Here is a 16,822-nt window from a genome sequence, read left to right as displayed (position 1 = left end):
ATATTATTTAAAAGTAAATTATAAATAATTACGTAAGTTAGTAAACAATCATTTGTGAATATTTCCACGTATGAGAAGTTTAAGGTCACACTTAATGATTCTTTTCATGATAATTTATTCTTTTCACGTTTATTTTTTCCAAAATTTATGATTTAGATACTGTTGGCAATTTGATTATTTATCTAGTATGTTAGAAAGCTTTTTCAAAAACTTCAGCTTATATAGTGCTGAAGTTTTTACAAATGAACTAAATAACTTCAGCATCTTCTGCTCAAGTTTTTGAAAAAGCTTTATGACAAAACTAATGAATCCAAGACAAAAAAACTTCAGCTTTTAGTGCTGAAGTTTTTACAAATGAACTAAATAACTTCAGCATCTTCTGCTGATGTTTTTGAAAAAGTTTATCCAAGACAAAAAAAACTTCAGCTTATTTAGTGCTGAAGTTTTATAAATGAACTAAATAACTTCAGCATCTTCTGCTGAAGTTTTTGAAAAAGCTTAATAGCAAAACTAATGAATCCAGGACAAAAAAGCTTCAGCTTATTTAGTGCAATTACAAACAAAAACTTCAGCAAATAGAGAACAAAACTTCAGCTATTATGCTTAAGTTCAGCAATTACAAACAAAAACTTCAGCAAATAGAGAACAAAACTTCAGCTACTATGCTTAAGTTCAGCAATTACAAACAAAAACTTCAGCACACTTGGTTCAGCACACTTGCTACTTCAGGCCCGTCTACTAGAATGCTGAAGTGTTGCGTGATTGTTTTTGCTACTTCAGCCTCGTATGCTAAAGTTACGCGAAAAAGTGGGTACGCTTGTAATTTTTGCAAAACGGACACAAGTTAAAACGTGACCCAAAAAGCGGGTATAGATGCAAATGCCCCAAAATGTAATTGGACCTAATTTAAATCGTTTGGTTTTGACTTTAATAAATCCATACTTATTGATTGAAAATTAATTGGACTTAAATTTCTTTTCTTTTTTTCCTTGTATCCAATTGTTTTGCTTTTTGTTTATTTCAATGAATCTACATGACCAAAATGAGAAAAGAAAATACAAGCTTATATATTTTTTACACCAAAAGGAGGAGTCAGGCTTTCTGTTTGGACTTTTCTTTTCTTCAAGCTGGCAGCCGCCATTTCACTTTCTCCACTTCCTCACTAATATTGAAGTGCCTAAACTAAAATTTCAAATTAGACTATACCTAAATTCTACCTTTATATAACAGAATGTACAAACTGATCATAATATATAAAAATAATTTTCAATACAAAATATATACACAAATTGTTAAAAAAAAATCCAACTCACTCCTTACCACTTTTTAAATCTGTCTATCCATTTTAAAATTTAAATAGTGATTTATAGTGCTCATATCTCACTCATTTTATGCCTTTTTTTTTTGGTTCGGCACTAATTTTGAAAAATCACAAAATATATCATTAGTTAAGTACCACTCATAAAAATATCCCACTATTTTTCCTATTTATCTTCACATTTGCATGTTGCAGCATTTCTTTATTGTCATTTTCTTAGTTCCTTGACTTTAGACACAGGTAATTAAATTTTTCTTTTGGGTGAAACAGTCATCAAGAGTTCATTCATTTTTATGATATTTCCACTATCCTGAAAAATCTTTGGATCTTTATACAAATGTCGTTCGGATTCAGTGTTTACTTTTTCTAGCCGATATATATAGACTATATATTGATTATATACTTTATACACATATTATACATGAATTATACATATATAATATAGTTATTTTTAGTTTAAATGGTTTTTTTGGTTGACCAAGTATTTTTTGTCAAATCTTTGACCAAGTATCCTTTCAATATTCCCCTTTTCCTATGTAACCACTTGCTTCTCATAATTTTTTCTGGCATGAGAGTTACATGTGCTTCTTTCTCAGAATGAAGCAACACCTAAAAACTCTTCTTCTCTACCTGCTAATAACCATACTTTCTAGTATTCAATCAGCTTCAGCTATTGATTTTGTCTTCAATGGCTTTAAACCATCAGATATGTCAGCGTATGGGGATGCTAATATTGAATCTGGAATACTTAGCCTTACCCTTGATGCGATTTCCTTTTCAGATGGTAGAGCTCTACACCCTTCAAAAATTGTCACAAAAGCACCCAATTCATCCCAAGTTCTTCCCTTTTCAACATCTTTCATTTTTGCTATGGCGCCTTATAGGGACAGGCTACCAGGACATGGCATAGTTTTCTTGTTTGTGCCACACACAGGTATTTACAGGGGGTCGAGTTCTTCACAGAATTTAGGTTTCTTGAACTTCACAAATAATGGGAATCCCGATAACCATGTCTTTGGGGTTGAGTTTGATGTTTTCAAGAATCAAGAATTCAATGACATAAATAACAACCATGTTGGAATTGATGTTAATTCTCTTGAATCAGTGTTTGCTCATGAAGCAGGCTATTGGCCTGATATGTACAATAAGTATAATGATAATGGTAGCCTAAATGAAGAGCCTTTCGAGACTTTAAAGTTGAATAATGGAAAAAACTACCAAGTTTGGATTGACTATGCAGATTTCCACATTAATGTTACTATGGCACCAGTTGGTATGAAAAGGCCTAAGCAACCTTTGTTGGATTTCCTTCTGAATCTTTCTCAAGTTTTTAAGGATGAGATGTATGTGGGGTTCACAGCATCCACTGGATCTCTTGCTCAAGGTCACAAGATTTTAGCTTGGAGTTTTAGTAACTCCAATTTTTCGATTAGTGATGCTTTGATCACACATGGGTTGCCTTCATTTGAGCTTCCTAAAGATCCAGTCTATCGATCGAAGGGATTTATTGTAGGTATGACAATATCACTCTTCTTTCTTGTTATGGTCACTTCTGTAGCTTCATTGTTTCTAATTAAGAGAAATAGGAGAATAAAAAGGGAAAAAGAGTGTACGGAAGATTGGGAATTGGAATATTGGCCACATAGGATTACTTATCAAGAAATTGATGCTGCAACAAAGGGTTTTGCTGATGACAATGTGATTGGAGTTGGAGGTAATGGGAAGGTTTATAAAGGGGTTTTGACTGGGGGTTCAGAGGTTGCAGTAAAGCGCATTTCTCATGAAAACAGTGAAGGGGGAAGGCAATTCTTGACTGAGATTTCAAGTCTTGGTAGGCTAAAGCACAGAAATTTGGTGGCATTAAGAGGCTGGTGCAAGAAAGGCGGAGGCAGCCTGATTTTGGTTTATGATTATATGGAAAATGGGAGCTTGGATAAAAAGCTGTTTGAATGTGATAAGGGAAACATGTTGAGTTTTGAAGACAGAATTAAGATTTTGAAAGATGTGGCATTAGGGGTTCTATACTTGCATGAGGGGTGGGAGGCAAAAGTGTTGCATAGGGACATTAAGGCTAGCAATGTTTTACTTGACAAGGAAATGCATGCAAGAATTGGTGATTTTGGTCTAGCAAGAATGCATGATCATGGTCAAGTGGCTAACGAGACTCGAGTTGTTGGCACAGTTGGTTACCTGGCGCCAGAGTTTGCCAAGACAGGCCGTGCCTCCACGCAAACTGATGTGTTCAGTTATGGAGTTCTAATATTGGAGGTGATGTGTGGAAGGAGGCCAATAGAGGAAGGCAAGCCACCTTTAGTGGATTGGCTGTGGGAACTAATGAAACGGGGCGAATTGAGTAATGCCTTTGATAATCAATTAAGGAGTAATCAAGGATTTAATGAAGAGGAGGCGTTAAGGGTATTGCAATTAGGGATGATATGTGCGAGCCTAGACCCCAAAGCTAGGCCAACCACGCGACAAGTGGTGAAATTCTTTGAAAGGAACTCAGAGGTAGATGAATCTGAAGCTGAGGATATGGATTTTTACCTTCTGGAAAGTATGAGACCGAATACCATACTATCCAATTATTGTTCTTCCAGGCATATTTCTTGGACAAATTCTCTAGTGGAGGGTAGGTGACTTTAACTTACATCTCTGCAGACTGTAGAGATGAAATATGATTGTTGGTTTTTGTTCATCACTCTGCTCCTTGTTACCTTCATCTCTATACTCCCAGGGTCTATCGTTGGTTGAATTGGCAATGCTTCTTCATGAACAAATTATATAAGATGGCTAAGGAAAAAGGGTTGGTTTTGAGATATATGTGTAATTGTTTTTCTTTTTTATTAAATGGTTGGAGATATATATGGTTGAATTGGCAATGCTGCTTCATGAACAAACACAGTTCCTGACCTGAAGGCGATGGGGGCTGTTAATAACGCTCTGGTGTAATGGCCATGATTCATCCACCAGACTTGGTTTCCTGTCTCCTTAGAACTCAATGATATATTGGTACGAGCCTAAGGAATAGATTCTGTTCTAGTAAGGTCGCGTGTATGTGTGTGTGTGTATATATATATATATATATATATATATATATGCATTTGTTTCTTTTTTATACATTAAGGAAACATTTGATATGATGTATTAGAAGAAACAATCATGGTATAAAATTTTGTACTTAATTATCTAGTGTTGGGTATTCGTTATTAACTTCTGCAAGTTAGTCCTTGTATAAGTTATACATCAAGTCATGTATTATCTCATACCTAATGCAATATGAAAGAACAATACTTTTGTTGGTCATACCATGATAAAGTTTTATAAAACAAACCTGCCCTTGATTATAAGTTTTTTCCTGATCAAACCTCTTTTAGGATATTTAAGTGTACAAGTTTTTATTTGTTCGAACGTACTCTAGCAACTTTACATAAAATACAAATTTATATCAAATGCGAACTGCTAACTTATCCCAACATGGAAATACTAAAAAAAACTCAAAGCCGGGGTCCCAAGTGGGAAAAGTGAAAGAAAGAGAATGGGATTTAGGGTAGAGGTATTGGTCGACTATTAGGCATTAGAAATTTCTTTTCTAATTTCTTTTGTTGTGCATGAGATTGCAGGGGAGTACGTTCGCTAGTATAATAGCCTGTTTGGCCAAGCTTTTGGAAGGAAAAAAAGTGCTTTTGAGAAGAAGCAGAAGCAGTTTTGGAGAAGCAGAAAAAGTAGTTTCTCTCCAAAAGCACTTTTCTGAGAAGCACTTTTGAGAAAAAATACACTTAAGAGCAGTTTTCAAAAGCTTGGCCAAACACTAATTACTACTCAAAAGTACTTTTCTAATTAATTAGCCAAACATAAATTACTTCTCACCAAAAACACTTTTTTTAAAAGTACTTTTGAAAAAAGCACTTCTCAAAATAAGCTGATTTTAGAAGCTTGGCCAAACGGGCTATAAAACTCAAAGGAATTAACAGGGGCCCACACAAGCGGTAGAGCATGTGGTTTAATCCTATTGCAAGAATTCAAGATTGATATACACATCACTTGTTCTTGAAAACCAAACATATTTGCTATTTACCTGTAATTTACATCTTGAAGATAGGTCTCTGATCTTAGGGCTCCCCAGCCAAAGATATCAGCTTTCCGTCTAGAATTCTCTACTTGGAAATAACTACACATTTCCCACATAGTTTGCTCTAGACTCAAGTAAATGTATTTCTAAAGAAATCTGTTTGTGGTGTAATACAAGAAAAGAATAGGCAGTTATCACTTGAACAAGCTATTACATTACTAATGTACATTACAGGTCATCTGCACAGCAGTCTGGTGAATCTGTGTTAACTTTCAATAACTTAGTGAAGTCTTCTTAAGTATGCTCTCAGTCTGCCAACCTGAAATAAAAAACAAAACTTTGTCAACACATTTTTTCCTTTTCGGTTAAGGACCTTCAGATATCTATTTATAGGAAAATAATTACAAGCATATGACATTTTACAACTATAACATTTTCAAAACTCCATTCACAATGACTGCTGAATTTATTAAACCGAAAGTGTCCACAAGAGCTAGCAAGTCGGTCGTCTGTTCAAATATAATTTCATGCAAAGCCATTTACCTTTTTAAACAGGTTGAGCAATGTCAGTTGCTCTATATCAATATGAATTCAAGAAATAACATCTATTCAGGCTGGTGGAAGAGGACGTCGACATGTTGGACATTCCATCTTTATGTCCATCCATCTTTGCAAACAACCGGAATGAAAGAAATGATCACAAGGTGTCACCTGAATATCGAGAAATTTTGTAGTTAAAATCACATTCTAATAGGAACTCTAAATTAGGAGAGAAAATTTTATCATGACTATATATATTACCATGCAAGTATTTGAACGTTGAGTAAGATCAATAGCAGCCATACAAATAACACAATCAGCGGCACTATTGGCACCCTGATCAAACCTTCTGTAATAGTTATATTTCTCGGGTAAAATCTGCAACACAACAATAAAGCTTACAAAAGATAGGTAAAAGGGCAGAATGAATTATTTTCAGTTTTTCCTGCTTTCAACAATTAATCCTTTCGAGAGATTCAGCTGACGGAATAGTATCAAACCTGACGTGGAATGAACCATCGAGATCCAAGATAGTGCTGCAGAAGAAGAATTGCCGCCTGCAACGCCATAAAAACTCCCAAGCAAATGCACCAATTCTTGTCAGGCTCTATACGCATGAAATTGTGAGGACAGCCAAAGACATATAATGGGATTGCCAGACGAGTTATACTCATTCCCAGGATGTAATGAGGGTGCAACGGTTTTCTCGAGTCACGAATAACATTAGTTACAATTTGAGGTATCCAAAAAGAGTGTAAAAGGAGAAGAATAGGGCGTAGAAGCTTGTGAAACTCGTACATGACCAATATACCACCTAAAAGGATCCCATCTGCAAAAGATTCAGAAAATAATAAAAAAGGTTCTTATAAAAGAGGAAAAAACAAAGGAAAAGGAAAAGTAAAAAGCGAGCAGATTGTTTATGACCAACTGCACATGTAACTCAAGTAGCCCAACTTTGAGAGGAGAGGGAGACTGGAAAGACCCGAAGCAAATGCTTCAACGTTCCTTTAGGAAATCTTTCTCTTGTACTTGGTCAAAGTTCGTTGGCTCACAACAAAAAAAAAATTGGGGAAAAGTGATAGAATAAGAAGTGGTTAATTCATTAGCCTGTCCATCAGCAAGTTGGACAAAGAAAGACGTAAATGCTGGTGAAACCAGATATGTTATTTGATTTTAACATCTAACTACCCTTTCAATTGCAGTCATGCATATTGATAACAAAGGTATGTGTATCAAACAAATCTCCAGTTGCAGATTCTGCCATCTATTTTATACAAGTCCACATTAAGTAAAAGATACTTACAGAAACGGCCGTAAAGTACTGACAGTTCACGCCTCATTGCTTCCCAAGCCTCTCCACTATTCATTGGCCTATTCGCTTTCCATATAGCAAGAAGATATCTCATCTCAAATATCGAGAAGACAACAAACTTGAAGAATGCAGCAGTTGCAAAAGCATTGAAAAGGGATTCTGCAAAAGAATTAAAGGGAGAGGTACACAGTTCCATAAGAAATCAGTGACCAGCTTATACTTATAAAGACTTAATTAACAGAGCAAGAATTGGATATAAGTTTGGAGAGACTTCTATGAAGAAAAACTATATAAAAGTGATACTTGGGAGTCAAGGGTAGGGCTTCATTGACAATATCCAACAACATAAGTTTGTTATGAGAAAAGAATGAACAAGTTAAGAATGTCAATCATTTGAAGAACCATCTACATAAACTTTTAACAGTGCTGCTTTCAAAGTGGCAAATAACGCAGAAGAATATGACATAGGTATGACTTGCATTCTGACCGCAGAACGCCTGATCACCAGAGGCGGATGCAGAGTATCGGTTCCGGGTTCATTGAACCCCGCACTTTCAACACGAAGTATATATTTATGTATAAACATTCATGAAAACTGAACCCATAACTTTAGAAATACAATGGGTTCATACTAAGAATCTTAGAGGTTGAAACCATAAAGCTTAAATCTTGGATCCGCCTCTGCTCACAAGGAATGAATAGCTTACACAGAACTCTGCGACTATACTAGTACCAGTTAGAATGACCAAGACAACAACTACCGATCAAACTTACCAACAAGTATTCCAGCGGTCAGATGCAAAAGACAAAGATAAGCATCCATGATAGCCTGTTGTCCAATCATCAGAATTGAAACTTTGGCAGCTCCCTAGAAAAAAAAATATCACATATCATTGATTGGGAGAGAGAGAGAGAGAGAGAGAGAGATGGATGGTGGTAGTCTTACTGATTGAGTGTTGCTATGTTCCATTTGTCGAATAAGAAGGAGCACTTGCAGAAAAGATATCTGGTGGATTAGGCAGTTAAGGAATCCAGACAAGTGCAGTTTATAGCAAAAATGATACTAATAATCCCTCTTTGTCATACTTTTCTTTTAAGTAAAGAATGTTATACTTCCTTATTTAGAAATAATTTAGATTCAAAATTCCAACTTTACAATTAGTTAGATGATTTATAGCCCCACAAAGTTCTATGGCTTGTTTTAAACCACAAGTTTCAAAAATCTTTCTTTCTTTCTTTCTTAAACTCTGTGCCGAGTCAAACACCGTCACATAAATTGGGACAGAGGGAGTAAAAAAGAGAAGTGTTTTAGGATACAAATGTGACCATCAATGTATAGTTCACTGCTTTGTTGTAATAAACCTCTATATTGACAGAGGTAGCATTCAATAGCATTGGTGAGAAACAGTCTCCGTCAGCATCCACTGAAGGGCTCTCTATCAATCCTTCTAGGTGATAATGATCACGAGCACCATCTGACAAAAAAAAGATAAATCACTTCTTCCTGATATTCTGCACAAGCTTATGGATGAGGTATGATCAAGGATCTTGTATCATATCAAAGGTGAAAGGTAAACAAGAAAACCCGAAGTACCATTAGTGGAGGATGAGACACGAGCAATTTGTGCAGCAATTTCAATATTACAATGTTTCTCCATCTCATAAAACGGTGCTGCAGAAACAAAAAGATACATAGCTTAAGCGAGAAGTTACAACATTAAAAACCGGATCGACGTTGAGTAAACATTATTACAGTGTTTCTTTTTCCAAATCTTATCTCGAGAAGACTCCTGGAAGATCTGGGATGAGAAAACTCCAAGCTGTCAACAAAGATAATGGATGAAGCAAGTCATTTTCAATGACAAAAATCTTCTTAACAGCTAAAAACTCAGATTACTGTCACTGGAAGAACGGAACATCCAAAAACATTTTTAAAAAACCAAAAAGAGAAATAAAAAGCAAAGGATAAGGGGGAAGGAAAACCATCTGCAGGATATGAATAGTATTAGAAGTTCCATCTCATTATCCCGCTTTTGAAAGAGAATTCTACTTATGGCTATCCAAATATGTGCTAAAATTTCAAATGTTAATAAAGAGATATACCCTGCAATTTTCTTTAGAAAAAGAAAAATACAGTAGACAAAGGGAGCTCTAAAGAAGTAGAAGAAAAAACTTCTGAAATTTGTTGTGCCATTACCAGAATATCATATAAAATTCAAAGCATGCCAAATTCTCAATGGAATTCAAGCATGGCGTTCTTCAAACATAAAGCATACAAATATGTGACACATTTGAAGAAAATTAAAGTACTTCAACCGATTCTAGCAGCAGCAGAACTCAATGTTATTGATGATCATAAGGTGACATGTCAAAACTCTTTTCAATAATCCATGCTGAGGACAAATGACATATTGTTGTAATTAATACCAAGTGATATGGATTCGACAATAGATAATCATCTTCCTGCCCAAACTCACCATCTTTGCCACTGCAAATTAGAAGAACGACTGTGAGTTGATGAAGCATGTTAAGATAGGATCTCCAACCATGTTATGTGATGTGTGAACCAATATCTAAAGTTTAAATTCCATCTTATGAAGAACACAAGATTTAGACATTCTAAAGGTGAGTAAATATCTTAATACGCAGCTACTAACTGCATCAAAACAGATAGGATTATTATTCTTGCACTGAGAATAGCTCCGCTTTCAACTTAGCAAGTACAAGAAAGTAGTCAACTATAAGTACGTACACTGCTGTTTTGGTAATTTGAACAATATGGCCTTGATAGTTTCATGCACTATAAAGCACCTTAAGTGGAACTAAACCTAGGAAATGGAGAGGTAATATATGAGGCTTTATCTTGTTATCTTTCTTTCTTACTGTAGTACATTATACCCAGGCCATTGTTTCATATAAGCTAATAGTTCCTACGTGAGGCCATATTGCTTGAACCCGAATAGAATACCATTATGTTCTCTAGACGGTCCAAGACATAATACAAATCAAATTTAACATAGATGCATCAGTCATAACCATCCATCGTCTTATGTATCATATTACAGTTCTTATCTGAGTTCATAAATACAACTTTTAATCTCAATCCTCAAGCATGATAAAAGGACTCTAGAAATAAAAGTTAGAAAAAGTTGTACACTCTTTTTTTTATAACCGAGAAATACCCGAGGGCTAGTGGCACACGGTTCGAAGCTCGGTTGGATATTTGGCCCGCCCCTCTACCCTTCTCCACTTAAGTACCAGGCTTTTGTCAGCAGTAAGACTCAAACCCCTAACGTGTGCCGCCTAGCCCACACTTTACGCGATGCACTCTTACCACTAGACCAAAGGCCTGGGCGACAATTGTTGTACATTTTTGGCATGAATTACTTCAATTTCAGCAAAGGCACCAGTTCTGACCATCCATTTATGTATCATATAACAGTTCTTCATTGGTTTTGTTAAATACTATTTTTTATCGGAATCATTCAGCAGGATAAAAGCTGGTTGCATTTCAAAGCTAGAAAACAACTATTGTACAGTTTTGGCATGAGTTACTTAATTACTTTAGCATATTTTTACATCAATTTTATTCCAGACTAGGTACCAATTAGCAACTAGTACCTGTAAGCTACCATTCGAAGTTGTCTGAATGGCCATATATATACACCTTCTACTCTGATTTGAGCACCACCAATTCCATGTTCATTGTCAAAAACATCATGGAAAATTATTGCACCCTGTTGTGTACAACGTGAAGTTAAATTGTAGAAATGTACAATTTCTGCATAAAAAGTTTCATCATCTGAGCAAGATCAAACCCCTGCTAAATATCACTTTTAATAGTAAATCAGCAATAGAGAAAGTATATTGGACTTCAATTTTCAGAATCGCGTGTTTTCACTGCTTATGCACAACTCATCAAAGGATAGCAATACATTACAATAACGAAGCAAAGCTAGAATCAGTAAGCACATCAGACTATTCCTAGTAAGGTGTTGAGCTTACAGCTCTATAACTCACTGGTTTACAAATATGCAGGTATTTTTGGATAAGTTACAATTTGTCAAAGGGATTAGCAGGAAGAAGTTTGCTTATTCAACAAACAGCATATTTAAGGGTATGATAGAAATGCTAGGACAAATAAAAAGATGAAGAACAATTCCATTACACCACTACCACCATAAGCTATAGACTAATAGTAGCAATAGACATTTGTTCCATAATACTGCTGGGATGAAATACCAAAGTGGTTGTGGGGAACTTTGGGTAAACGACTGATGTTGTGTAAGAAGGGGAACTTGGGAGCAACAGTAAAGTTGTCTCCGTGTGACCTGTAGGTCACGGGTTCGAGCCGTGGAAGCAGCCACAAATGCAAGCATTAGGTTAGCTTGTTTACATCACACCCTCTTGGGGTGCGTCCCTTCCCCGAACCCTGCGTGAACGCGGGATGTCTTGTGCACCGGCTGCCTCTTTTTGCTGTGTAAGACTTCTTCAGCAAAATAGCAGCACAATCCTTGTCATATGACAGTATTTGAATGGATGCAAAGTATAAAATCTTAAGTTGATTTATGTACTATATTAGTGGTAGTTGGACAAAATATTAAAGAAATTCTTGACTAGTTAGTTTGATAAAGAACATCACATCAAAGTTCAAAAATTTGTACAGCTAAATGAATTTGAATTCTTGAAAGTTGTAAACAACAGTAAACGATACCTGGTATGACTTATAAGAGAAGCTCTAATAGAAAGAGTGAGTAAACTAACCAAAACATCTACTTAAAAATTAAGTAAACCTATTGGGACACAATGACGTATACAACTTTATTTTTTTAAAAGGTCAGAGACAAGTACTTACGTGGAAACAATGGAAGTTAGCACAATAATTTGTAAAGAAATTCACTTATTTAATGATGACAGGACTACCTGAACATAATGGACACCAGTTATTTTTGTTGGATTACTTATCAATTCAAGGACCGAGTTGCCATTGGACTTCCTAAAATCAGGAAACCTGGAAGAGCCATTTGTTGAATCTAGGAATCTCCAAGACCCTGCAGCTCAAATGTCCAGAAGAAGGTATTATAAGATTCAAGACAGAAAGCTATAGTAATTGATACGAGCATGAGAATTTCCTTTATGTTGTGTTTGATGAGTTCCACTCAATCACTTACAAAATTGGCCATAAGTTCTTAGCCCAGTTGGCTTAACAAAACAAATAAGGCGTTATTTTGAAAAGTAGAACAACAGTAAAGCATTCTGTTCAACTCATATGTAATATGAGCAATGCACTAAAATATCATATTTACAACCAACTTACAAACCTCTATAAGTTCCTGTTATATTCCAAGCAGAAAATGGCCCCAATTCATTTTCATCCTTTCTAACAAGAAGCCACTGCAACAAACAATAAGGATATGATTAAAGGTTAGGCGGAAACAAAAAGAAGGCCTTTTTCACTTTTGGAAATGAAATTATCTTCAGGTTCCATGTTCAAATGCAGGACTAATTTCCTTTCCAGAGTTCCATACTCATAAATGAGCTCCAAAAGTCATAACTGAGTAGAATAATTAAATATCTCATTGACCGAGTTTATCCATCTAGTAATTACATATCTTATTGACTGAATTTATCTAGGCATTTCATCATCCCTGAATTTTTTTTTATGTAAACACCAACTCTTTATTGGTGTCAAGAGTTGATTGGAGAGGCAGATATCTTGGCAGTAGGCATATACATGAAATAGTTCCAGAGAAAATTCTACTTTGTTCGGGATTTTCTCAATATAATTAGACAAGGTAATACTCATAAGAGCAAGTTTCATATAAAAGAATGGATAAATAAAGATAACCCTCAGGGGTTGGCCTGGTGGCAATTGACTTGAGCCTTGGGGTTTGCTCCCTTTCAAGGTCTCAAGTTCGAAACCCACTGGGTGCAAACAATTTCTGAGGGCCATCGGACTGGGTAAAACCTGAATTAATCGTGGTGCACTTGCGGGAAACTCCTTGCCGAGGGCCTGTGCATCCCCGGAAATAGTCGGGGCTCGAAGAGACTCGGACACCCGGTGCAAATCAAAAAAAAAAAAAATGGATAAATAAAGATGGATTATTCCTTCTTAGCTCATATAACTTTGTCACCCATATCTCCTCATTTTTATACTAAACTTACATTTAGTAAGATTCAAATAGTATAAAGGACTAGACCTATCAGCTGCAGATTAAGCCAAATAGCTTGAATTCCTCTCACCAGCCTATGGTTGCCACACCTAGGCTGCATCTAGACATGTGTTTTGCTTAGGCCCGTAGATGCTTACATGCAACATGTGCAAGAAAGAAGGAATGATGTTTCCTTTAATTAATAGGGATGGCAGCGGGGCGGGGCGGGGCGGGATGGGTGCGGGGCGGGTTTGGCTTAACCAGCAAGAATTTCAACTCGCCCCGCACCGCATAGCTATTTTTCCTTTTTTCAACCGGCCCCGCCCCGCTTAAATTTTCTCCTATTATTTTTTCTGAAACAAACTAGTTTGTGCATGAATTGCAATTATAAAAATCGAAAACGGTAGGGACGACATACAAATAAACAGTAACCATGCCAGACGCACCAAGTTGTAACCTGCATTTGTTTATTTATCCGATAAGTGAGTGGAAAAATTATAGCTAATTCATTTATCTGTTTTAAAAACAACATTCTGTCGGAGTACTGATAATGAGACAATGCAATACTCTCAATTTGAAATATAAAATTTACATATTTATAAATTTATAAACTATGTAAAAGACAACGACAAGTCACAATGTTTTATAAATAAATTTTTTATAAAATGCATGAAAAATCACAATTTAAGAAAAAATATTTGACTTCCGAAATAATGAACATTGTTGTATAGTAACCATTATGTTGATTTTTAATACCAAAAATATTAATGAAAATATAAATAATTACAAGATACAAAAAATAAGTATACTTTCTTTGGACAGAAACCTAAAATAAAATTGCTAGCTGAAAAAAGAATGTAAAATAGCAGTTGAACCCGCACTCAACCCGCGTCAAACCCGCAACCCGCCCCGCTTTTAAAAAATTAAAATGGTTTCAACCCGCCCCGCACCCGCATAGGAGCAAACCCGCCCCGCCCCGCATTAAAGAAAACTCGCCCCGCCCCGCCCCATTGCCACCCCTACCTTTAAATGGTACATATGTTGAAGAATTTTTCATCATATACTAGAGATATGCATTATTCTATCATCAGATGTTTCTCCAAAACACTACTCAGGCTTTTCATGTTTTTATTGGAGTAATCATCATCCAGCAGATTTTTATAGCATCATTCACGAACTGGCAAGCGCATAAAACTTTGTTCTAATTTCACATTTCACCTAGTTTTTTTTCTTCTTCTTCTTTTGGCGAAAAGCATACAAGAACATTGGCATCTGTTGAGACTTCAAAGAGAAAGTCTAATAGAAGTGCGGGTTAGTCAAACGTATCACCTTTCTATCGCAGGTTTTTTTCCCTTTTTTTTAATATATGTCATATAAAGTTCCATCAATGTAATAAAAGAGCTCAGCCTTTGACTGACATAAGGTCAAGTTAGCTAAGACTTAACAAGAATAATGAAAAGTGAAAAATTTGCTCCATTAATTAACCCACTCAAACTTGAAGCATATGAACATTAACCACATTACATCTTCTACATCCCCCATATATGCTTGTCATCGCTAGCTTATCCAATTAACAACAACACCGAATCACTTTAGACCCTCACCAGTCTCTTCTTCTTTCCTATCAATCAGCTTTCACGAAAGCCCTTTCGAGTTTCAGCCTAAGCTTAAACCTATTTCCTTTCAATCAGAAGCCTAAGGTTAAACTTAGGGACAGAAAATATTTAACAGAAACTCAGTGCCACGCACCAAAGTCAGAACTTTCCCATCAAGAATTCCAACAATAACAACAACTAACCTTACTCCCAAACTAGTTGGGGTAACTATATGAATCCCTAATATCTGTTCCATTCCACTACGGCCCATTTTATAAATATCCAATGTCAAGGCAGTACGTAGAACGGTAGAAGAACCAATAGTACTTTTCTTGCTCGCCAGGAGCCAAAGATATCAATTCCATTAACCACATAGCTCAAGCTACTTAACATAAGGAGAGAGCAATTTAACATATCAGCAGAAATTAAACCATGCAAAGTTTTTCGACTACATTTTTAAACACTGCAAAACTACACAAGAAATAGAACCAATCATAAACAATACGATCATAAGACTAGAATTCACCAGCTAGCTAATACAAATTTCGCACTTTATGTTAGCTGAATGAGTAAAGCTTCATTTTTTTAATATGCAATTCAGTATTAAAGTAGCAAACTTCACCGCGAGATACTTTTACAACATTAACCAATCCTGTTTTAGAACAACAGCAACAACAACAATCGACGATCAATCAATTAATCAACGTAGTGACTATGCTACAATCTAAACTAGTAAGAGCAGCACTTATTCCACTATTTGGGCACATTTTATTCCAATAAAAAATAATTTCTACTTGCAAGCAAAAAACAAAGAAGAGCAAATAGAATATAACTCCGAATACTAACCTCATCGCCCCACGATCGATATCTTTCCCTGAGAGGCCTGAGGCACATTACTGGACAAAATCCACCAAAGATGAACCATAAACTGAATAAAACTCTAAGCAAAACCCCATCATTTTTCCTCAAAAAGATCAAATTTTTAGCCACACCCATTTTAAGATCAATTCAAAGTCTTCTCCTTTAAGCAATTCTTGAACAACCCAGATGAAGAAATAAAGCCCATTACAGTTACAAAGAAGAGAAATTTTTTAAAAAAAATTAAAAAGAAGAAATACAAAAAATGGGGGTTGCTTAAAGTGAAGTCCAAACAACAAAAAATCAAGAGACCAATCAACTTCAGAGAAAATGAAAGCTCAACATAAGCAGAATCATTTGAATTGTTGATTTGGGGTTTACCAAGAATGCCTTCACTGGTCAATTCTTGAACCAGAAATTAAGAAACCCGCACTTGCATTTGTTTATTCAAAAACAGTTAGTATAAGTAAACATTTATCCCAATATTTTATTAATTAATTAAATATGTTCTAATACATGGATAAATAAAATGGGGGTGAGGGGAGGTCGGGGTTGGGGATCAGTTATGCAGAAAATCTATTTAAGACTAAGCTAAAGAGCATTTGACAATAGTTTTCTCCTAAATTTCTTTGGTAAAAATGAAGTCTAGGTTCAGTGGTGTGGTCCCGTGTGGATGATAGTTTGACTGGTGGGTATGAAGCATAAAGCTAATGCTTGCCTACAGTTATGTGACATTGGGCCATGGAATCTTCAAAAGAGTTTTCTAAAGATCATTCTGAACGGTTGTGATTGAGCTGTCACCGAATGAAAGGGATGGAACCTGTTTCCTTATCTCTTCTATGTTGTTCTGGACAGGCTGACAAGTTTGTGGGCGAGGTGCACAAATAGCCGTTTCTAGAAACCCCATTTAAAAGATAGTCAAAATTTACAAAGTTTGTAAAGTTTAGCCGGGTCAGAATTAACTTAGCGGGTATGAAG

At 35.7% G+C, this 16,822-nt stretch overlaps 2 protein-coding genes across 2 annotated transcripts; one reads left to right on the top strand and one right to left on the bottom strand.

The window, feature by feature from the left end:
• Nucleotides 1-1,880: 1,880 nt before the first annotated feature.
• On the top strand, nucleotides 1,881-4,621 carry LOC104230378 (L-type lectin-domain containing receptor kinase VII.1-like). The gene has a single exon (XM_009783164.2). The coding sequence runs from the start codon at nucleotides 1,898-1,900 to the stop codon at nucleotides 3,953-3,955; it is 2,058 nt and encodes a 685-aa protein (XP_009781466.1). The 5' UTR covers nucleotides 1,881-1,897; the 3' UTR covers nucleotides 3,956-4,621.
• Nucleotides 4,622-5,305: 684 nt separating this feature from the next.
• On the bottom strand, nucleotides 5,306-16,446 carry LOC104230379 (transmembrane E3 ubiquitin-protein ligase FLY2-like). The gene is made up of 15 exons (XM_009783165.2): nucleotides 15,833-16,446; nucleotides 12,561-12,633; nucleotides 12,163-12,290; nucleotides 10,861-10,976; nucleotides 9,667-9,727; nucleotides 8,993-9,059; nucleotides 8,834-8,911; nucleotides 8,557-8,714; nucleotides 8,186-8,245; nucleotides 8,014-8,107; nucleotides 7,231-7,398; nucleotides 6,428-6,756; nucleotides 6,189-6,305; nucleotides 5,931-6,098; nucleotides 5,306-5,706 (listed from the first exon to the last, which is right to left on the bottom strand). The coding sequence occupies exons 1-14, from the start codon at nucleotides 15,980-15,982 to the stop codon at nucleotides 5,997-5,999; spliced, it is 1,701 nt and encodes a 566-aa protein (XP_009781467.1). The 5' UTR covers nucleotides 15,983-16,446; the 3' UTR covers nucleotides 5,306-5,706; nucleotides 5,931-5,996.
• Nucleotides 16,447-16,822: the final 376 nt, after the last annotated feature.

This window comes from Nicotiana sylvestris, chromosome 6 (assembly GCF_000393655.2).
Source record: "Nicotiana sylvestris chromosome 6, ASM39365v2, whole genome shotgun sequence".
Lineage (NCBI taxonomy): Eukaryota > Viridiplantae > Streptophyta > Magnoliopsida > Solanales > Solanaceae > Nicotiana > Nicotiana sylvestris.
The sequence above is the reverse complement of the archived record's forward strand: the minus strand, read 5'-3'. Positions and strand labels throughout refer to the sequence as shown.

Bases quoted from the DNA above. Each gene is read 5' to 3' on its own strand.
- LOC104230378 (XM_009783164.2), top strand. From the start codon at position 1,898: ATGTGCTTCTTTCTCAGAATGAAGCAACACCTAAAAACTCTTCTTCTC.
- LOC104230379 (XM_009783165.2), bottom strand. From the start codon at position 15,982: ATGGGTGTGGCTAAAAATTTGATCTTTTTGAGGAAAAATGATGGGGTT. The intron at 8,715-8,833 runs GTACTTCGGGTT...TTTTTTTGTCAG, and splicing joins TGTCTCATCCTCCACTAATG to ATGGTGCTCGTGATCATTAT. The intron at 6,306-6,427 runs GTTTGATACTAT...GTTGTGTTGCAG, and splicing joins GATGGTTCATTCCACGTCAG to ATTTTACCCGAGAAATATAA.